The following is a 21,368-nucleotide window of genomic DNA, read 5'->3' on the forward strand; positions in this document are numbered from 1 at the left end:
AGAAGATAATTTTATAGGAAAAGGACAGAGATGAGGTGCTTTATGTCACTGTTATGCTAATTTTATGGCCCAGAGGTAGAACTGAGAAGTGGTCTCAAGTATTAGGTTATCACTGACCAGCAGATCATGTATCTGACAGTCAGCAATGTTAGAACAATGGTATTCTTAGGTTGGGAGTGGGGGATCTTGGGGTCAGAGATTCTATAGCCAGGACTTTAGAATCAGACAGATTGTTATTTTTAGATTGGGTATGGGAGTTCCCTGAGGCAGACTCCAAAGCCAGAAGAATTACTGACTTATTGTTACAACAGAAGCCCCTTAAGGTCAGGGACCTCAAAATCATTGCTGTTTCCCCTAGAAGCTATATTCCTTCATCACTATCTTCCCAGTCCTCCTTTATTCACAATCTAAGCATCATCCTCAGTTCCTCATTTTCTCTCACCCTCCATGTCCTATCTGTTGTCAAGTTGGTGATTATCTTCACAGCAGCCCTTAAATATACCCCTTTTGCTCCTCTGATATTGTCTCTATCCATATCATCTCAGCCTTGGACTAATTTTTTTTTTTTTTGACAGTCTATAGCACGTGGCGTTCTTTATTGAGATACTTGCAGTGGCTGCAGTTTACACTAAAGCACTTTTCTTATAGAAAAATGGGCAGGGCTTCCACTGGGACCTGACTTTGGAAATTTAAGGCATAATGTAGTCGTGTGTGTGTGTGTGTGTGTGTGTGTGTGTGTGTGTGTGTGTATTTTATAGTCTATGGGGTTGCTAATTTTCTTAATTTTAAAGTTTTCTTTGGTTGTAGGTAGGTAAGGCTGAGTAATGCAGCATATATGGTGTAGTTAAGAATACAGGTTAAGTCCAGCAACCTGTGTGTGACAGAGAAAACTCAACATCTCCCTAGACCCAGAGCCTGGGAGAAGGCAATGATAAAGATCTTTCTTTGATTCTGGAGAGAGACACAGAGACACAAAACTGTGCAGACTAAAGACTATTTGGGGCTCAGAATGAGCTTCCCCTTTTCTAGGGGGAGTGAGATGGGGTGGGGGGAAAAGGGACAAGGTAGGCTTCTGGCCCTCTCTTCTCCATCCTTGCTGTAGCCAGGCTTAGTAGGAGGAATCCTCAAACCATTAAAAAGATGGGGTTCCCAAGAGTTACTAGGAGAAGCCCCAGGGAGTTGTAGGGCATCTCTGTCTGCCCCTGGGCTTACAGGGTTCTGCCAAATAGAAGAAGGTTGGAGTATCCTAAGCTGGTGTGTTCTTGGTGGGGAGTCTGTTATAGTAGCATAACTATTGCACTTGAACAAGCAAGGGGGTTGATAACTTTGGTGGCAGCTCTTGGTAGGGTGCTCCCACCTCCCTTTTTGTTCATTCTGAATCCACCCTGTTCCCCTTCTCCTCTTGGGCAGACTCAACCTATGGGTCTGATGCTCACGGAGCCAGGCAATGTTTCCCAGAGGGAGAATCAGGTGTTCCTTATATAGGGGACAGTGTCAAAGGGAGGACCTGAAGCTTCTTCAGATAGAAAGCTTGACTTTGGAGGTAGCTGAAAGGTTACCCTGTTGCCACCATTAGTCTGGGTCTGAAACTGGAGTCATGGCCTGCCTGCCACACTTTCTCAGGACCCCCTCCTTTTTTTGTGGCAAGGAACTGGGGGGACCCCTCAAGTTTTTCTGGGGGGGTGGTGGAAGAATGTAGCTTTATCTTTAATAATGAAATAGGACTATGATTTGGTCCACTCTGAATAGTCGTTGCCATGGAGTACTTCTTTCTGGCCACTGAGAGACAGGCTGTCCAGGATACAGAGGTTGACCTTGGGAGGCTCCCGCAATTTCTTTGCCTTCCTGCCTCTCTTTGTAATCCTCACCCAGTAAGATGACAGAGGACATTCCCTCCTCGCCCCTGGTAGATGCCTTTCCTACATGGGGTTCTTATTTAGCTGGGCTAGTCCTTATTTTGTAAGCCCTTTGGTTCTAGCTCCTATTCCCTTTTATGCTACAGTTCCCTGTTAACCTTTTCATCTGCAGGTTCCTTCCTGACCTTTTTTCCCCATTTTGCTGAAGGCCTCCTTCCTGTTCTCTCATCATTAGCATCTTTGCTATAGTATTTTTTGGAAGAAGGTAAAGTAGAACACACTGGAAACAAATGACATTTAACTTGTCAGGTTGTTAGAAACTTTTATAAATGGATAAAGAATGCATCCCTATAAGCTTGATGGCTTGAGTGAGGTTTTAAATAATCAGCATTAAAAATGCTCCGTGAGGGACAGTGCTATTTTGTATCCTTTTAATGCTAGGATTGCTGGAGCATCTCGTTTGAACATCCAGGGGGTCCAAGGCATTAGAGATGAAGGCAGGAGACCTAAAGGGGGTAGGACTGGTTGGAAAGTCCAGAATTCTTGATTTTTATAACATGCCTTATCTATCTTCAGTCTGACTTTGGACAAGCTGCCTTGTCTTTGCTTCAGTTTTTCTTTATGGAAACCAAGATGTGTTATGTTAGATCATGTCTCAGGGGTGTGATGAGGATGGATTCATGTTTGCCAAGTATATTGAGATCCTCAGATGAAGGGAGCTGAGGAAAAGACATGGTATTATTCATTATTAGACTCAGACAGCTGCCAGCCATCCAGTAATTAGCTCCTCACTGTGCTCATGATAAAGGGTCTCTTGCCTGTCCTTTATATCGTCCTCTCGGGGGTAAAGGACAGTCTCAGATAATGTCTTGTTAGAATACACAGTCTGCATATAAGAAAAGGATGTTGGGAGCCAGCCTGAATACAGTCCTGGCCATAGAGTGTCCTCTGAACCAGGACTCGATGCTTATGTTTTGTTCTCTGCAAGTATTATGAAGCCATTTTGTCCTTCAGATTGACATCCTGTAGTAACAGAAGGCATTATTTGGCACCTCTTTGATCATTATCAATATATGTCTGCAAGGGAACTTAATAACTATAATAATAACAATAGCTAACATTTCTGTGGAGCTTTCTATGTGCCAGGCAAGCACTTCATGATTATTATCTCATTTGATCCTCACAACAACCCTGGGAAGTAGGTGCTATTATTATCATCCCCATTTTATAGATGAGGAAACACAGGCACACAGAGTTAAAGTGACTTGCCCAGTGTCCTACAGTTAGTAAGTGTCTCAGTTTAGATATGAATTAAGTCTTCTTTTCTCAAGGCTTAGTCTAGTGTACTCCTTAGCTGTTCTAGGTTTCTCCAGGCTTTTCTCCTCCTCCTAACCTTTTCTTTCCCCTTAGTTTTCCTGGCTCTTGGAAGATTTGTCTGTGAATTGCTGCTTTACCTTCAGTGGATTGATGTTAACACAGAGAGCATCCTCCCATGGGGAATACTTGAAGTGAACTTGCCTTTTTAAGTGCTAAAATTTTGTTCTGGGCCAAATAGCTGATTATTTTTGGCAAACTTTTGTGCTTTTATTTTTGCTTGTTTAATGGCGTTTGAAATAATTGCTCTGATCCAGTTTTGAATTCATCTTTGAGCTCTGAATCCCTAAGTCCAGAAAGAGCCTTTTCCATAATGTGGTAATTATTGACCGAGAAAACTAGCCAGGAGTTCCAGGAGGGACAGTTGTGGGTACTACATGACCTTTGGTGCCTAATGGGGGGTCATTTTTGGATTTGAATGACCTTTTTGTTGTCAAACTGATGCATTAATATATTCTCTTTCTGATTCATGTTTTAACCAGCCACTAGTGATTTCTTTCATGAGATGCCTCTCAAGGTTGAATATTGCATTTGGAAACTAGGATTGAAACATCAATCCAGACTCTAGATTTATTCCTCTTTGAAATTCAAAGTAATAAAATGGGAATTTAAGTATTATTCTGTAAAGTATAGCCTGCTTTCTGTTCTTAGATTTCTTGGTGACAAACTACTTGGGTGTTCTGAATTTGTTGGGTTTCTCTCCTCATTCTCCCTCAACCTCCTTGTGTCATTTACCTTGCAGATTTGACCACTGATAATTTGCTACTACTTATTCTATCTCGGATTTAATGGCACCCACAGTGAGGCACATTTTATCCTACATCATTGAAACCTGCCTGGCAACCTGCTTTAGCCCACCTTATTGTCTTTCTCCTGAGTTTATCCCCCTTCCACCTGAGCCTTTTTTGCTTTTCAATCTCTCATTCCTGGGCCACTCCATTTCCTGGCATCTACTTTCTTGATCCCTTCCTTAGTGGCCCCATTCCCTCCCTACTTTCTGGCCTCCTTTCCCAGAACTGTGCTTGATGCCATTACAGGAGAGGCCAGAGAAATAAAAGAAACAGAAAGAAACAAGCCTTTTAATAAAAGGTTTTTATTTTTCAAAATACATGCAACAAGTTTTCAACATCCAGCCTTGTAAAATCTTGTGTTCCAGATTTTTCTCCCTCCCTCCCCAGACAGCAAGTAATCCAATATAGGTTAAATGTGTATAATTCTCCTAAATCTAATTCTACATTTGTCATGTTGTGCAGGAAAAATCAATTAAAAAGGGGAAAAAACCACAAGAAAAGGGGGGGGGGGAAGCAAACGAACAACAAGAAAGGTGAAAGTCCTATGTTCTGATCCACATTCAGTGTCTCTAGTTCCCTTTCTGGATTCAGATCTTTCCATCTCAACTCTATGGGAATTTTGGTTGTTTCCAAAGGCAGCTTGAGAGGTCTCAGTTTAGAGTCAGGAAATCCATCTTGAGTTCAGAGCCAACCTCAGTCACTGTATGACTCTGGCCAAGTCACTTCACCATGTGAAAACCCCAGTTTTCTCATCTGTAAAATGTGGGTAATAATAGCACCCGCTTGTGTTGTGTGAGGGTCAAATAAGTCAAGAACTGAAGTGCTTGACCCAGTGCTTGGAACTTAGCAGGTGCTTATTATTAGCTCTTATTATTTTTGTTCCCTTTGCCTATACTTATCCCCTGGATTAGGGAAGTATCTATGTGGACATTCATTGATTCTTCTTGGTAGAATATAAGTGGTAAAGAGACTAATATTAACATATTAAAGGATTAATAATGAGCTTAACTAGACTCAAGGTACTGAGAAGTAACTTGTCCCTCAATCTAGAGCATCGAAATCATCTGGGATTGAGTGGATGACAAAGTTACAGAGTGCCATTGTAGGGTTATACAGTCTAGTCATGGGCTGGTGACTTAACTGCGGAAATTCCGGCATTGCCCATGTGCTCATGTCTACGCACCTTTTCTCTGACCTCTAAGAATTGCCTTGTTTGTATTTGTGTGCACAACAAATACTTATTGCTTAGTAAATGTTTGTGGTCTCTCTCTGTCTCTTTGTTCTCTTTCTCTTTCCCTTCCTCCCTCATCCCCTGCATTTTTTTTTTTTCCTGAAGCAATTTGTCTCCTACCCTTCCTCCCTTCCTGCCTGTTCCTTATATAGTCTTTGAGTTTTTCATGGATTGTGTATGGGTGGGCACTATGGGAAAAGGTGGGGGGGAGGTAAAAATTAGAATCATGTAGACCTTATCTAGTTATAGGAAATCTTAAGAGTTTGTTGTAGTGCCCATCATTGTCTCACTTGTATTCTACCTGTTTTTCTTGCCTAAATTTCCTAGTACGAATGGTTCAGAAATATTTCTTCCTCTCATTTTTATCTAGACTCTACAACAGCAGGAATGCAAACTCCTATATAGTCGTAAAGAAGGTCAGCGGCCAGAAAATAAAAACAAAAACAGATATAAAAACATTTTGCCATGTAAGTATTGACAATTTGCATTTCCTTTAGCAGTCACTTGCAACAATTTTGCTTTCCCTTAATAATGCTGGAAGGATCGTGGCTTTATGTCCATCTCACTAGGCAGCATCTGTAATGACCAATTTTAGTGGGGAAATCAGATATTTGTTCTTGGAACTTCTATGTCATTAATACTATTATTGATTGAGGAATTGGAGAATCTTATTAGAGTTGGAGAGATCTCGCCAGTTATTTAGCTCAGACTCTGTAAAAGCAAAACTGCAGCTTAAGAAGTAAATATTAGATCATCTTCATTTTATTAATTATAGATTAGTTATAGATAATAATTATAGATAAGATACTTTCATTTTTGAATTCTGATTAGAAGAGAATATTGGGAATGTTTCCAGTGGTAGCTTTCTCTTTAAAACATCAAATTCTGGTGGGGATAGGATTGTTTCTTGGGGGGAAAAGTGAGTATTTCAGAAATCCAGAGAGAGGGTATACCCAGGGTGCTGCCAGCTCTGTTGGGGATACCTTGGGAGGTTTATAGGTCTGTTAATGCTGTCCTCTGGGACCTCATTGTGCATAGAAGTGACGTGTTCTTGGGGGCTGTGCCAGGGGAGCACTAACTAGTCCTCCCAAGATGGAAAGGCCCAGCAGAGGACCATGTGCCTGCTGTCCCAAGGATCAGCCACTCCTGCTATTGGCAATGGCAGATTCACTACTAGGGCATTGTAGCAAAACTTGGCAAGCTTTAGTAGTTTGGATTTTTACTGAGAAGCAGTTTATAGCAATTTTTTCTCTCAATTTTAAGTCTCTCAGACTCTCTATAGTAGGTTGATAGAGTTTTATTTACTGCATATATATATATTTTAAAGAAAGTATCTTCAGCAGCTTGATGGATGACCAAGGTGCATTTTAATTATCTTTATTGGGGGTGGGTTCTTGGCATAATTTTTTATCCAGAGGAAACAGAATGTTACTAAACTGCTAGAAAAACTGGAAATTCTTTGTATAAGTTACTGAAAGTCGTCAAAATGGTATTAATGATTTTTTGTTATCTCTCTCTCTAGTTGATCATACCAGGGTTGTCCTGCATGACGGGGATCCGAACGAACTAGTTTCAGATTATATTAATGCAAACATCATCATGGTAAGTTCTGCATTTGCACTCTACAATCCTGGCTATGGGCTGCATATATTTTTTCTTCTTTTCATCTGGAAAAATGACTTCCAAGTAGAATTTCCATCATTGTTGAAGGCATGTTTTGTTTTGATTTCTAGCCTGAATTTGAGACCAAGTGTAACAATTCAAAGCCCAAAAAGAGTTATATTGCAACGCAAGGTTGTCTGCAGAATACAGTGAATGACTTCTGGAGAATGGTGTTTCAGGAGAATTCGCGAGTTATTGTCATGACGACGAAAGAAGTAGAGAGAGGAAAGGTAGAGTATGAAATGGCAGATTATGGGAGAGCTGGGGCCATTATCTCCAGGGAGATAACGTCGGGAGGTGATGGCCAGAGAATGTCCAGAGCTGCCCCGTTAGCCCTTGATGATTCAGCCAGTAGCCTCCTACTCCATCAAGTTTTGCAATGCATTAGGTTTTTTGTTTAATTTTTTTTTTTTTCCTTTTTTTCTCTCCTTTTCCTCCTTCCCTTAAGTAATTAGGGTTAAGTGACTTGCCCAGGGTCACACAGCCAGGAAGTGTTGTGTCTGATAATCAGATTTGAACTCAGGTCCTCCTGACTCCAGGGCTGGTGCTCTATCCACTGGGCCCCCTAGCTGCCCCCTCCTTATTTTTGTGATGAAATATTTTGACACTATTGGAAGCTTCAACTTAACCATGGTGGGACTGAGTCATCTTCTGTAACAAACCTGAACTTTTATGAAACTGATTTCTTGATGAGAGAAATGACATTTTTGGAGGGTTATCTGATTCTCTCAGGTGACTCAAGTCTCATTTAGTAAACACTGCACACATAAACAACAGATTGGAAGCTTTTTCTTTAACAAGATTTCTGTGTTTTCATGAGTGTGTTGAAGGTGAATTTCTTTTTTTTTTTTTTTTATTTTCAAAAGAAATTTACTGTTTTATATTTGACTTTGCAGTTTTGTACCAGTCATGTCTATACAAAACATATTAAACTATTGCTTCAATAGATGATATTTGACTTCTGGGTGAAAAAATATAGCTTGAGCCTTTATAGTAGGGCTACTGGAGCACATGAATTGTTGATCGTATTCTTCAGATCATTTTTATATTAAAATAATAGAGAAAGGAAGATTGCCTTTTTTATGTTAATTTTAAATTTGTTTTTTTTTTTTTTGGTAATAAAGCCCATTACCTAGTTAGCAACTTCCATCATGGTATTAAAGATCTTTGTAATAGACTTATGTACAATGAAAATTTGACATCTTTTTCCCAAAGGGAACTGTGGTATCATTAATTATCCTTGGATTTATTATCTGGAATATAGATTTGATTATTATCAACCTTGAAGTGCTTTTATAAATCTGAGAGCATGCTCTGTTCTAGGTTTCCTGGGTGTGAAGCAGTGAACCTGAGGCCTAAGGCTCCCTCCCTTGGGTTCTGCTCTTCATCTATGCTCATGCCCGAGTGCAGTTGCAGGTTTTTGCTTGTCCTTGAAGAATGTGCCGCTGTGAAGGGAAAAGAGATATGATGGCCTCAGAGTAATTGGTGTGATCTTGTCTCCAAGGAGCTGTACTAAACAGAAGAGATGGATGAGATATATAGTATTGCCCCAGCTGTATTGCAAGAGGTTCTTCCTCACCCAGTGCCAATGTGCTCACAATCATACTCCCTTTCTCCTTCTTTCTCTTTAGTTTTAGGGTTAGGCTGCCTATATACTTTAGAAACCCCCTTTTTTTTTTTTTTTTCCCATTCTACTTTCCATGTACTCCTCAACCCATTTGTTGGCTAGTACACGGTTGTGTGCGTTTTATTTTGAAGTAACTTTGTGCTGCAGTGAAAGAAAATAGTGTTTTTTTTGGGACAGCTAGGTGGTGCAGTAGATAGAGTACCAGCCTTGAAGTTAGGAAGACCCAGGTTTAAATCTGGTCTCAGACACTTAATGCTTTCTAGCTGTGTGACCCTCGGCATGTCACTTAACCCCAATTGCCTCAGCCAAAAAAGAAAAAAGAGAATAGTGTTTTATTTTAAAAGTTTCTTTTAAAAGTTTTTCTTTAAAAGGCTTATTTGAGAACTACATACTAAAACCTAAATGAAGGGTCCAAGTAATTTAACCAAAATAATGACTTTGTAAGTCAGCAATGAAGGTATACTCCTTCCTAGGACACATCAAGAAGAAGGTATTTACAAAGAGAGAACTCTGAATTTCAGCATTAATTTGCCAGGGTCCCAGTGATGTCTGGGAATCTACCAGAGCCTGCTATCTAAGATCATGATTTTGATTTCTCACCTTCCATAGAGTTCTCTGCCATCAAGAATGACCAAGTTTCTACTAGAATTAATCTGCCAATGATTGCCTTGGTTTTAATCAGGAGTGGGATTACTTGGGGAACAGCAAAACTGTTGACTCTTTCAAAATTAGAATTGTGCTCAAAGAGAAGGAAGAGATTTGAACTGAAAAGCCAAAAGAAACAGACAATACCAAGTAATCAATTCCCAGGACTTCCATTAGCTCCTTGGCCTATCTTCCGTCTCCTTGTGGACAATTAAAAAAATACATGAATCATGGAGCTCATTGAGTATCATTTTTAGCAGTTGTTCTTTCTGTGACAGTTGTTTATCTAGAAATGATTATGGCTCCTACATGCAGAAGTCAAATTTCTTCCCTTGTAGTTTGGGCTTTGAGTGTTATGGGAAGTAAATTGGAGCTCAGAATGGCGGGTGCCACAGGAAAAAGAAAGTACAAAAAGGGAGCCCATTTCCAGAATGGATTGCCAAGGATCAGGAGTACATCCCTTAGTTAACATAAAGGCTCTCCTTGTTGCCAGCAAAAAACCATTTTTTTGTTTCCATCTTATTCAATCCGTCTATTATTGAAACCGGCAGCTGTGGAGAGCTTGGCCATCTCAGACTCCCAGATGTAGCTGAGGGAATTGTCTCCTCAGTGGTGACATATGTAGCAATTGCTTTATCCTTAAATTTTCTGAAAAGTTTGGATGTGCAGCAGTTCCTTCCTGTTTTATTTAGTTTTTTGAAATGTAGACTGGAGGAGTTATTCACACTAGGGTTAGACAAGGCTTGGAAAGCATCTGGAACAAAATTCTATGCTGATATGAAAATGCATTAGACAACTAGAGAAGCCCATCTACTTCAACATTTTCTGTTTGTTTTTTTTTTTCCTCAGCAAAATGATAGGCAGATTTTGTTTGAAAGGAAACTGAACTGTTGCTGGGTGATTCAACCTAGTTAATAGATTCCATTTTGTTTTCTTGGCATATTTAAAACATAAATGAGCATTGGGCTCCTGTTTGAATGCTGGGTAATTATTATTCTTTTATCCCTCTGCTTGGGAAGGGAGGTTTTCAGTATAGGAAAATAATGTTAAAAACCTGCTTCCTCCATTCTCAACTCAATTTTTCTTCATTGTTCCTGTTACTTTTTTTTCTCCTCTTCTCTTTCTCTGTCTCTCTCTGTATCTTTGTCTCTCTCTGTGCGTCTTTCTCTCCCTTCATCCTTCCTACAGTCTTTCAATTTTGAATGTTCCTATAATATTCTATCATTTGCCAGCTCTTTTCACACCCAAGCATTCCCTTACTCATTTTATCCAACCCTGAAGCCTCAATTATTATCCATGCTGATGATTCCCTAACCTATTTCTCTCCCTCAGCTCTAGTTTCATATTTGCAACAGCCTGCTGGACAGCTGCCCCTTAAAGCCCCGTTTCCCAAGCTGACCTTGCCTTATTTCAACAAAACTTTATTCTAGTGATGGCAATATATTATTCCAGTTCCTTAGATTTATAAGAAAATCATTCTTTTCTATAACTTTTCCCATTCTTTTCTCTTTCTTTAACTTTTCTTTCTCTTTCTTTTCTCTCTCTTAACTTTTACTGTTTTTTTCCACTCTTTTCCTTAACTACTTATTTGCCAGGTTTTGTCAGTTCTATGATGTTTTTATTTTATTTTACAATTAACAAATGCTTAATTTCCCCTCCTTCCCGTTTTTCTTCCCTTTCCCCCTCTTTTTGCTTTTTTTTTTTAAAGCAAAAAAACTCTTGTAACAGATATTCATAGTGAAGCAAAATAAATTCCTGCTTAAGCCATATCCAGAAATTTACGTTTTGTTCTTCATCTTGAATCCATTCTTGGTTAATCATCAGACGTCTAGCATTAATGGCTAGTCTGGGTTTTTAGGTCTTTTAAAATTGTTTGTCCTTATAGTATTGTTGTGATTGTGTAAAGTGTTCTCTGGTTTCACTCATTTCTCTCTGTATTAGTTCCTACAGGTCTTGCCAGGTTTCTCTGAAACTGTCCCCATTATTCTTAAGTTAAAATTATTACCTTAGAGGCAAAACAAGGAGTTCAGTGAATAGAGCACTGGGCCTGGAATCAGGAAGCTTTGAGTTCAAATCTAGCCTCAGATGCTTCCTATTTGTGACCCTGAGGGGAATTTTTTTTTTTTTTTTGCCTCAATTTCTTTTTTTTTTTTTTTTTAAACAGGTATAATATCACTTACTTCCCAGGGTTATTGTCAAGATCAAATGAAATAATGTTTGTGAAGCATTTAGCATTAGTTCCTGGCACATAGCAAATGTTTCATAAATGCCTTTTCTCTTCTACATTAATTTGCCATAATTTGTTCACATTCTTAAATTAATGAGCAACCTCTTTGTTCCCAGTTTTTTGCTACTACAAAAAGAGTTGTTATAAATATGTTTGTCATAAGATATAGGAGACAGGAGAGGCGAGGCAGTGACACAGAGGGGCAAGGGCTGTGATGTCAGAAGGAACCCCAAGGTTACACAAGGGGAAAGGGCAGCCTACCATCTGTAATATCCCTTTTGGCTCTGGGGTTCAGCTGTTCCCCATGGAAAGGGCATGCCTTGAGGTGAGTGGTCCAGGCGGAGCTCAGAACTGGTCAGGCTCAGCTGCCTGGGGCTGTGGTGCAGACTGTCATTCAGCACTGAGCCAGGCCTGGTGCAGGAAGCCCAGCTGTGTGGGCAGCATGGGAGGCCAGACCACTTACTTCACTGTGCCCAGGGGGTGGAGGTGGAGAAGAGATGCGGATCACCAGCTCATTTAGGTTACTGTAGCACTTTCTGGAATGGATTCAGAAACACTTTAATGACTACTTTTTTCCTTTTTGCTTGTCTGCATTGCATCTCTTTTTTGTACTGCACATAGCCACTAATATGTATGGTTGTCAGTGCAAAAGTGAAAATTAGATTGCTAATAAAATCATGGGAATGCTTGGGGTTGCAAAAGGTAAACATGTAGCTATTGAGGATTGACTGTACACAGGTTACTGACTTTTGAGGCATAGTTCCAAATTGCTTTCCTGAATGGCTGGACCAAATTATAACTTTAACAATAATAGATTAGTGTGCCTGTCTTCCAACAGCCCTCTCTGGCAGTGACCATTTTCCTTTTTTTTTTTTCCCCACCTTTGTCAGTCTATGTTTGAGGTAGAACTTCAGGGATGTGTTAATTCATGTTTCTTTATTATTTAGAGTGTGTTTTTTTTTTTTAATATGACTTTTGATAACTTGGATGTGTTCTTTGAGAACTTCCTATTTATATTCTTTGACCATCTATTAATTGGGGTATGGCTCTTATTTTTTATGTATCTTGGAAATGAGACTTTTATCATGTTCAGAATATTTCTATCCATCTTTTTTCTATATTATTACAACCTTAGTTCAGACTCAGGCTTCTTTTTTGACCTAGACTATACCTCCTAATTCATTTTCCTGTCTCTTCTCCAATCCATCCTTCACATTTCTGACAGAGTAATTTTCCAAATGCACTACTCTTATCAGTACACTATTCCCAAATCTTTAGTACTTCTCATTGCCTATTGAATAAATTCAAATTCTTGATATTGGCACTTGGATGTTGCCACATCCAATTCTAATCTCCTGCTGCTTTTCACGAATGTGACTCCTTCAGGACACTCTCATTTCCCTCATTTATTCTCTCAGCAGTTTTTTTCCTTTTTATCTGTTGCCATGCTGGTAGATGGGTGATTCCCCAGAAGGAGTTGCTGTTATTTCAGCATTCTTGGGTTCTCTGGGCTAATCCTTAGTTTTTATTAAAATTATAGGTCCTGAGCCCCCATCAGTATGTTTTCCTTAATAAATCAGTTACTAATTCTCAGTCTTAACCAGCACTTACTGAAAATACAAAGCAAATATGTAACATTTATGTATCATTCCACCTATAAACATCAGTTATAACCTTTTTCATTGATGCATCTTGTGCCTGTGAGGATAGTAGGTATGTGCTTAAAGTCTCAGGGTAATAGAGCATGAGTAAAGAGAAGATATATGGCTGAGTCAACTCCTAGCTCTAGCATTGTAGACTTCATCTTCTGTCTCAGGAAATTTTCATAAAAATATCATTGATGAATTGAATATTGTGTCCATTGTATTTGCTAAGATGAACTGTTCCAAACTAATGCTGGATTAATTCTTCACTAGTCATGGCATCTCAGCTGGGCAAATTGATTTACTGATACAGTCTCTGATTCTCTTCTTCTAGACCAGGGGTCTAGACGGACGTGACCAGATGTAGCAGCTGAGGACGATTATCACCCTCACCCAGGGCTATGAAGTTTCTTTATTTAAAGGCCCACAAAACAAAGTTTTTGTTTTTACTATAGTCCGGCCCTCCAACAGTCTGAGGGACAGTGAACTGGCCCCCTATTTAAAAAGTTTGAGGACCCCTGTATCTAGACTGTGCTGTTCTGCTCACCTGGGCTTGTTCTTCAGCAGCACCATAGTTGACATCTTCATCTGAATTGTGTTAGACGCCTTTTAGGAAAAGGCAATGACCTTTGTCCTAATGTTGGCAAAAGTTTCCCTAATTTTGCTTCTATCTGGGATTCTCCTCTCTCCACAATAATGGGTGGCAAGGCAGAAAGAATCTTCTGTCTTTTTTCTATTCTCACCAACAGGTAGCAGTAGAGAGCAAAATATGTCCTTTCCATAGCAGCAGGTAGCAATGGAGAAGGGGAAAAAAAAGATCCCATCTTCTATTTGGCCAAGCCTTTAACCCGTCTCTGAAATCGGTGGTTTACCATTCTGCCTTCCTGGTTCATCAGCTGGTTCTACTCTAGTAGCGATCTCATCTTTTCTTAGTAACTACATGCTTATCTTCCATCACTACATTGTTAGATAAAATACATTTGTTGCAATCACAAAATACATGTGGTGTTCATAGTTTTTTAGCTATTAACTTTAGTATGCTCTAGTTTTTCTTTTCATTTTAACTTTTGAAGCCCTATTTTTATTTTTCAATAAAATTATATTTTAATATCAAATATTTATATTAAAATTTTAAATATAATTTTTATTTTTTAAATAAAATTTTTTAAAATCAATTTTAACTAAAATTATATTTTAAAAATTCTAAACTCAAGACACCAATAAATGACAGTCTTCATTTCCAGTGTAGTATAGAAAAAGAAGTTTGTATATGAGACAATGAATCTGTCATTTTCAGTTGTCTTCAATTCTTTGTGACCTCATTTGGAGTTTTCTTGGCCAAAATATTGGAACAATTTGTCATTTTCTTTTCGAGTTCATTTGACAAATGAGGAAACTGAGGCATGCAGGGTGACTTGATTTACTTAGGGTTATACAGCTAGGAAATGTGTAAGGTACCTAACTCCTGGAATCTGACTAATTATAACTTGCTTTTTCTTTAATGTGCTATAGTTCAACATGTAGCTTCAGCTGCTATCCTGCTTGTCTATCTTTCCATCTGGAATTACATCTTTTCTTTTCAGTACATAAACACAAAGTACAGAATCAAATTTTGTCTTATATTCATCTCAGAATTCTCATTATATGAAGATGAGCAACTAGTATAATAGAACAATGAGGCATACTCTTACTCCAAACAAATGAACTTTCAAGGGTCACTCCCCTTCCCTGTGTAGCATTCTAGCAACACATAATCTGTTCTAGAGTGAATGTCCACTTCCCTTTTATTTGTATCTATTCAATTTCCTCTTTTCTTTCAAAGGTAATACAAATCTCACCTTTTCCAGAAAGCCTTACCAGACAGAGCCTTTTTTCTACCATTCTCACTCCCACCTGAAAATTATCTCTTTGTCCCAATAATTCTGATAATAGTTTGCCTGGAACTCTCTCTTACTTATCATATACTCCATGGTATTACAGACATTTGTATATTAATGAATTTTTAAATTTTAAATAATAAACTTGGAGCAGGGATAATGATATATTTGTATATTCAAAGAATAGCTCAATGTCACAGATATAGCAGATGCTTAATAAGTTTTGAAATTGAATTGACTTTCTTCCTTAGATCAAGACTCAACTTTAGAATCTTTTTCTATTTTTGTAGCTTTAGCCAGATAACCATTAAGTAATGCTTAAAGATATGTTTTCTGAATATTTAGATTTTTATTAACAATTTATGGGGATTAATTTATTTTTGATTCTTTCCAGAGTAAATGTGTCAAGTACTGGCCCGATGAATATGCTCTAAAGGAGTACGGGGCTATGCGAGTTAGGAATGTCAAAGAAAGTGCTGCTCATGATTATACGCTAAGAGAGCTTAAGCTCTCTAAGGTTGGACAAGTAAGTACATGGATATAATTTTAGGGTCTTTGGTGGCTATTTGTGGAGGAATTTGTGAATGGGAGTTTTATGGAGTAAAATGAGATCTTCCTTCTGTGGAAAGATCTGATCCAAAAGGAATGGTTTTGGTTTAAGTTTAAACCTTATATAACCTGTACGACTGCCATGGAGTGATTTGGATGATGATTTAGCTTAGTGATGAAACAAAGGCATCTGGGGGAGGCTGTTCACTTAGTTTTGGGGTAGAAAGGAGAGTTAAATTCACTGTGGCCTGGCTGGAGAATACAGGCTTGATTTTTCTGCTAGTAACCATCCTGCCAGTCTTAATATCTTATGTCTCTCAGAAGCAGATAGGACAAAAGACTTAGCGCTCACAGATGTAGTTTTCTCCATCAGCATCAGGAGCATTAGCATTGTCATCTTACCTGGCATACAGCACTGTGGAGTTTTTCTAGGTGCCTTCCTGTATGTTATCACATTGTATTTCTGTGGGAGGTAAAGTTCTTCAGGGAGGGAGAGGCCCCTGGTGCTTTGGGCTATCTGTCTTGTCTCCCACCTCTAGAAGGTATATGCCCAGTTTATTTCAGTCCTTTGAATTAGAACAGCTGGAATGACTCAGAGGCAAGGAAGCTTAAATTCACATCTCAGGTTGGTTATTTGTAACTGATGATCTTGCCAAAGTCACTCAGCATAAACTTTAATCTGTAAAATGAGAAGTTTAGACAAAATCATCTCCAAGATCCTTTCCAGCTCTAGATCCTATAATTCCTATAACCTAACTATTCATGGATAAGAGGATTTTATGAGAATTCTTGATTGACCTAAAATAGACCATCTTCAACTCAACTCAACATTTATTAAATATCTGCTGGATGTAAGCCAGAGTCACTAGGACATAGTGGGTAGAATGTTGGCTTCGAGATCAGGAAGACTTGGGGCTTTATACCTGCCTCTGTCGCTAGACTTTTGTGATTTTGGCGGCTCAGCCAATGGTTGTAATTTTCATTGATGGAGGGAATGCTCAGAATGCGTTTTCTCCACCTTAACAAAAATTCCAGATCCTTCTCTTTTGCTTCTAGTATATGCAAGGCACAGTGCTCGACAGATCTGATCTTCAACTTGTCCCTAGTCCAGTGTCCATGCAAGAGGCCATTCGACTTCTGTTTAAAACCCTAAAGGGGTTGGGGGAGGAAGGGTGGTTTCCCTTGTTCTAAAAGAATAATTACCCAAGTAAGCAAAGTTTATCCATAAAAATTATGACTATTTTATGAAATTGATTTTCAAAGGCCTGGGCCCAAGTCCAGCTACAGAAAAAACATCTTAAATGTCCCAGAGATGGTAACTTCAACTTTTTTATTGGAATTTTGTTTTTTTAAATGCCAATTTCTTTGGATCATTTAGAATCCCTGATTGTTCCTGATTTAGGGAAATTTTCCCCCTTGGAGTATTTAATTCTTTCCTGCTGCTTCTTGGCTCTACTTCAGGGGAATACGGAGAGAACAGTGTGGCAGTATCATTTTAGAACCTGGCCCGATCATGGCGTGCCCACTGACCCCGGGGGTGTTCTGGACTTTTTAGAAGAGGTCCATCACAAGCAGGAGAGCATTCCTGATGCAGGCCCAGTGGTGGTGCATTGCAGGTAATCATCTAGATCATGGCAGAGTTTTGGTGTGGTTCTGGGTAGATAATAGCTTAATTTCCCAAAGCAGGGGGGAAGTATGTTCCTTGTTCTCCTTTTTCCCATTTCCCAGCTCTTAAAGGAAAACAAACATTTGTAGGGAATCTGGATAAACAGTGAGAAAAGGACATCTGTCACCTGTGTCACTTTAAGTCCCCAAGTCTGTAATTTTAATTGGCAAATATTTATTGAATAGTTGTAAGCAAAGGGCTGAAGCTAGGGTTGGGTGTAGTTTTGTAATGACTAAAAAACCCCGATAAGACACAATCTCTGTCCTGAAGGAGTTTATGATTTTGTTGGATTGTCTTTTTTGTGGGCAGGATTTTAGGCTTTGATTTGGTTGTGGTTCAAATCTCTTAACGTGGAAAGAAGAGATTCTCTCTTGCCTCTCTCCCCCCACCCTCCTCCCCAAAACTACTGTTAATTGCTTTAAATAGATATGGACCACTTCCCGTGCAGGACTTTGGTGGGAGCTGTGATCTCAAGCCTTATGCCTTTACACTGGTGCCCACAAATGTATCATGCCCCAAATTTGGGGAAAGCTGTATGTGTCGGGAAGAGATGTTATTTTTGTAGATTATATTTGCACAATGGGCAAGTAAATATGTGGGAGGCTACTTAACTTTAGTTATTTGCACAACTTGATTAAAATATGCTTGTTAAAAATAATTTCCCTCCCCCAATGTTTAGACTATTTTCAACATTCTCATTTTGAATACCTCCCCAACACAATGTGTGAGCATACAACACACATACATCCACATAGAGGAAACTGTATCTATCCTTTGAAGATCTTTGCTGTGACTGGAAGAAAAATGAACAGCTTTTTGTTTTCTTTACCCACAGTGCTGGAATCGGCAGGACAGGAACTTTCATTGTGATTGACATCCTTATTGACATTATTAGAGAGAAAGGTAAGTTAACTGCAGAGTCAGAAGCTCCAGTTTTTGTTCTCATATTTTGTGGGGAAGAGACAAAGTGATCTTGAAGTGATTTCAGAGAGACCCCCAAATGTTTATTTTTCAGAGAGGTTTAGCTGGTGACAAGAATTCCAAGGAGTAGTTGGCAGAGCATAAACTGGACATTGAACTGAATAGCTGCGTCTCCTTGGACTGGGACTTTTAATGGTCACCTACATACTGTTTTGTGGGATATGGAAATGAGTGATTCTTGGCTGGGTGAATCCTTGGAGAGCAGTGATATCAGTGGGAAGCTTTTCTTGCACATAGATCAAAGCTGAGTGTGCAGAGGCCTCATGTGGCATGGGAAATAAGGCAGGATCTGCATTCCTATTTGTTTTCTTCTAGGTGTGGATTGTGACATTGATGTTCCCAAGACCATTCAGATGGTGAGATCCCAGAGGTCAGGGATGGTCCAAACAGAAGCCCAGTACAGATTTATCTACATGGCTGTGCAGCATTACATTGAGACGCTACAACGCAGAATTGAGGAGGAGCAGGTACAATTGTTGCATAAAAAATTGCAATAAATATAGCTTTCATGCTGCATTTCTCATCTGATCTGAAATGAATTAAGTGGAGGACAGCTCCAGCCTGGAGCATATTCTGTCTTCTGCAGGCCCTCAGCTATATGGCAGTATATACTTAACCTTCTTTTGAGTATGGGGGCAGTGCCCGGCAGGAGGGTCCTCTGATGGAACAGGTAGAAAAGACTGATGGAACACATTAGGAACTTTAATGAAGCTGCCATTTGGCCTCCTAAAAGGAGGAATGATAAAGAAATGATTGGACAGAAAGGCTCTGGTTTTCTTTGGATTGTGCACTGAGCTGATGGAAAAACCAAACTTGGACTCCAGAGTCCCTCAGTTGGGACTTTGGGACCATTATTGATACTGGGTCTTCTCCTTCCATTTCCATTTATTCATCTGACTTTGGTCACTCTGATAATGGCCAGGCTTTGGGGTGGCCAATTTTTGGTGCTGTTGAAAGTAGTGAAATTTCAGTTTTAATAAGATCTGGGGTAAGGAAGAGAATATTGAAATTGGAGTCTGTCTAACAGCTATTTATATCAGACAGAAAGCTGAGTTAATTAGGAATTATGCTGAGATGAAGAAAATAAGTAAAACATTTTTTTTTCTCTTAGTAACATAGGTATTACTGCTGCTGAAGTCATGTCTAAATATCAAAGTGGTTTGTCAGTATTACTGTGATTGCCTCCAAAGGTCTAGGCCACAGCCTGAAGCTTTCCTTAGAATGGTAATGGGCATTGTATTTGGTAATTATTTTGGAGGACAAAATGGCAATCAATTGGCAATGCACAGTTAGCCAGAACACAAATCCCATTTGTCGGAACAGATCTTAGTCTTCACTGCATTTGCTTGCCTGGGTCTTATATGACAGTGGTGAAATACTGTGTAGTTAGCACTCAGCAAAGGCCGGCTCAGGGATTTTTTAAGGTTTATGTTTTTAAACTCTCTGTTCTTTAAATCTGTGCTTCAAACTGTGTGATTTGCACCAGTCAGGAGAGTCAAGGTCCTTATGTTGTTGGGAACTTAGTGTGCCATACACACTTGGAATCAAAGGAGCTTCATTTACCTCAGACTCTGCCTCTCGGCATTGTCAGGCCCTGCTGGCCAGTCAGCCCACCTCTCTGGGTATTGGCTTCCTCATCTGTGAAAGATGAGGTCGGACAAAGAGACAGTGGACAGCCATTTTAGTTTGAATTAAGAGAATCAAAAATATGATTCTCATTCCAAAGTAGAACATTTAAAACATACTCAGTACCTCCCATTTATGCACTTTATATCTTGAACGTCCATAAGTGTTTGTTTACTGTCTCCCCCATTACACTGGGAGCCCCTTCTGGACATGGATATGTTTCTGTATCCCAAGTGTATAGCAACAGTGTTCGGCACATAGGAAGAAATTAATAGATGATTGTTGATAATGATCATGATACTATGTGTTAGACATTACACTGAGCATTGAGGTTACAAATAAATGCAAGAAAGTTCTGACCTCATGAAATTCTCTTTCTGATGGGGAAGAGAGCAGACACATATACAGGAGCTGTGTGGGGTGGGAGAGGAAAATCTGGCCCAGAAAATTGGGATTTTTCTTAGAAGTTTGAGTTTAGGATTAGATGTATGTAGTTGATAAGACTAGAGACTTTTTATGTTAATTGGTGTTATTTGTGAAATACTCCATAACTTCTGAAAAGTGGTTAAAAAAAATTTATTGTTTTGATGACTATGGGGATTCTTCTTTCCTACCTGTTCTATTTTAATTGGTCGTCAAATTCTTAACTGTTTAAGATACTTAGTTGGAGTGGATATTTTTTTTTTCCCCCTACACAGAAGAAAAGTCCATTTAATTTAGTTTTGCTTTTTAAAAGTGCAGACTCCTTGAGGACAGGGACTATTTTATTTCATCCTCAGTATAAGGCCTTTTAGGGTAGTATATAGTCTCTGAATGCAAGACCTGTGCTTTTAACTACTTTATAACTTATTCATTTTATCGTTGTTTCTTGATATTCAGATAGCTAGCATTTTGGATAACTTTATCAGTTGTTCTTAATGTGGACGTGTTTTTATTTTCTTTTTTCTCACTATGCTGAGGCTCAGGTTGGTAGCTTCTTGGTGGTGGAGAAAAGTGAAAGAAAACCTAGATGTAATTATCTTTTGAAGAGTTAAAGATGAAAGAATCTAGTTACCTCGCATGAAAAGACACATTTGTATGTTTGTGTATAATACACATGCATAAATATATTCCATATCTGTATATATCTAGAGAGACAGAGACAATGAGAGGAGGAGGAGGAGAGAGAGACAGACAGTGTAAGAGAGTGAGAGCTCTGTATCTATTTTACTAGATGATTTCAGAGCCTTGTAATTGTCCCTAATCCTAACCAGCTGAAAAGTCTTGGCTGTAAAACAATTGGTGAGACAATTGAATTCATACAGATTTTTAAAAAAACATAGGAATCCTGCCTATTAATGAAATCTGGTGGAGGAAGAATCGATTTGTTTGCTTCCCAGTCAGTCTCCCAAAGCAGAGTCCTTCCTGAAGCTCTTATGGAAAAATTTAAAATTTCATCTGGAATTTTTCTTACAGTATTTCAGACAATCAGTGAAACAGAAAGGTTTCATTTAGCTATCCCCAGGGAGGGGAGCCAGCTCCCCATCAATCAGCGCCTTTCGTGGTTGTATTCAAGCTGCTATAGAAGTCCTCGGCAGCTGTCCAGTTGGAGCTCTGGTTTATTTGAGTCACTG

General features: G+C 39.1%; 1 protein-coding gene across 2 annotated transcripts in view; it reads left to right on the top strand.

Moving 5' to 3' along the window:
• PTPN11 (protein tyrosine phosphatase non-receptor type 11) overlaps positions 1-21,368 on the top strand; it is a 67,461-nt gene that overhangs the window by 34,183 nt on the left and 11,910 nt on the right. For both annotated transcript variants that reach the window (XM_051972823.1, XM_051972824.1), the window contains exons 7-13: positions 5,623-5,719; positions 6,775-6,854; positions 6,986-7,144; positions 15,328-15,459; positions 16,944-17,098; positions 17,984-18,051; positions 18,445-18,596. In XM_051972823.1, the coding sequence (XP_051828783.1) occupies positions 5,623-5,719; positions 6,775-6,854; positions 6,986-7,144; positions 15,328-15,459; positions 16,944-17,098; positions 17,984-18,051; positions 18,445-18,596 (843 nt within the window). The remainder of the gene's footprint in view (positions 1-5,622; positions 5,720-6,774; positions 6,855-6,985; positions 7,145-15,327; positions 15,460-16,943; positions 17,099-17,983; positions 18,052-18,444; positions 18,597-21,368) is intronic.

This window comes from Antechinus flavipes, chromosome 1, assembly GCF_016432865.1.
Source record: "Antechinus flavipes isolate AdamAnt ecotype Samford, QLD, Australia chromosome 1, AdamAnt_v2, whole genome shotgun sequence".
Taxonomy (NCBI): domain Eukaryota; kingdom Metazoa; phylum Chordata; class Mammalia; order Dasyuromorphia; family Dasyuridae; genus Antechinus; species Antechinus flavipes.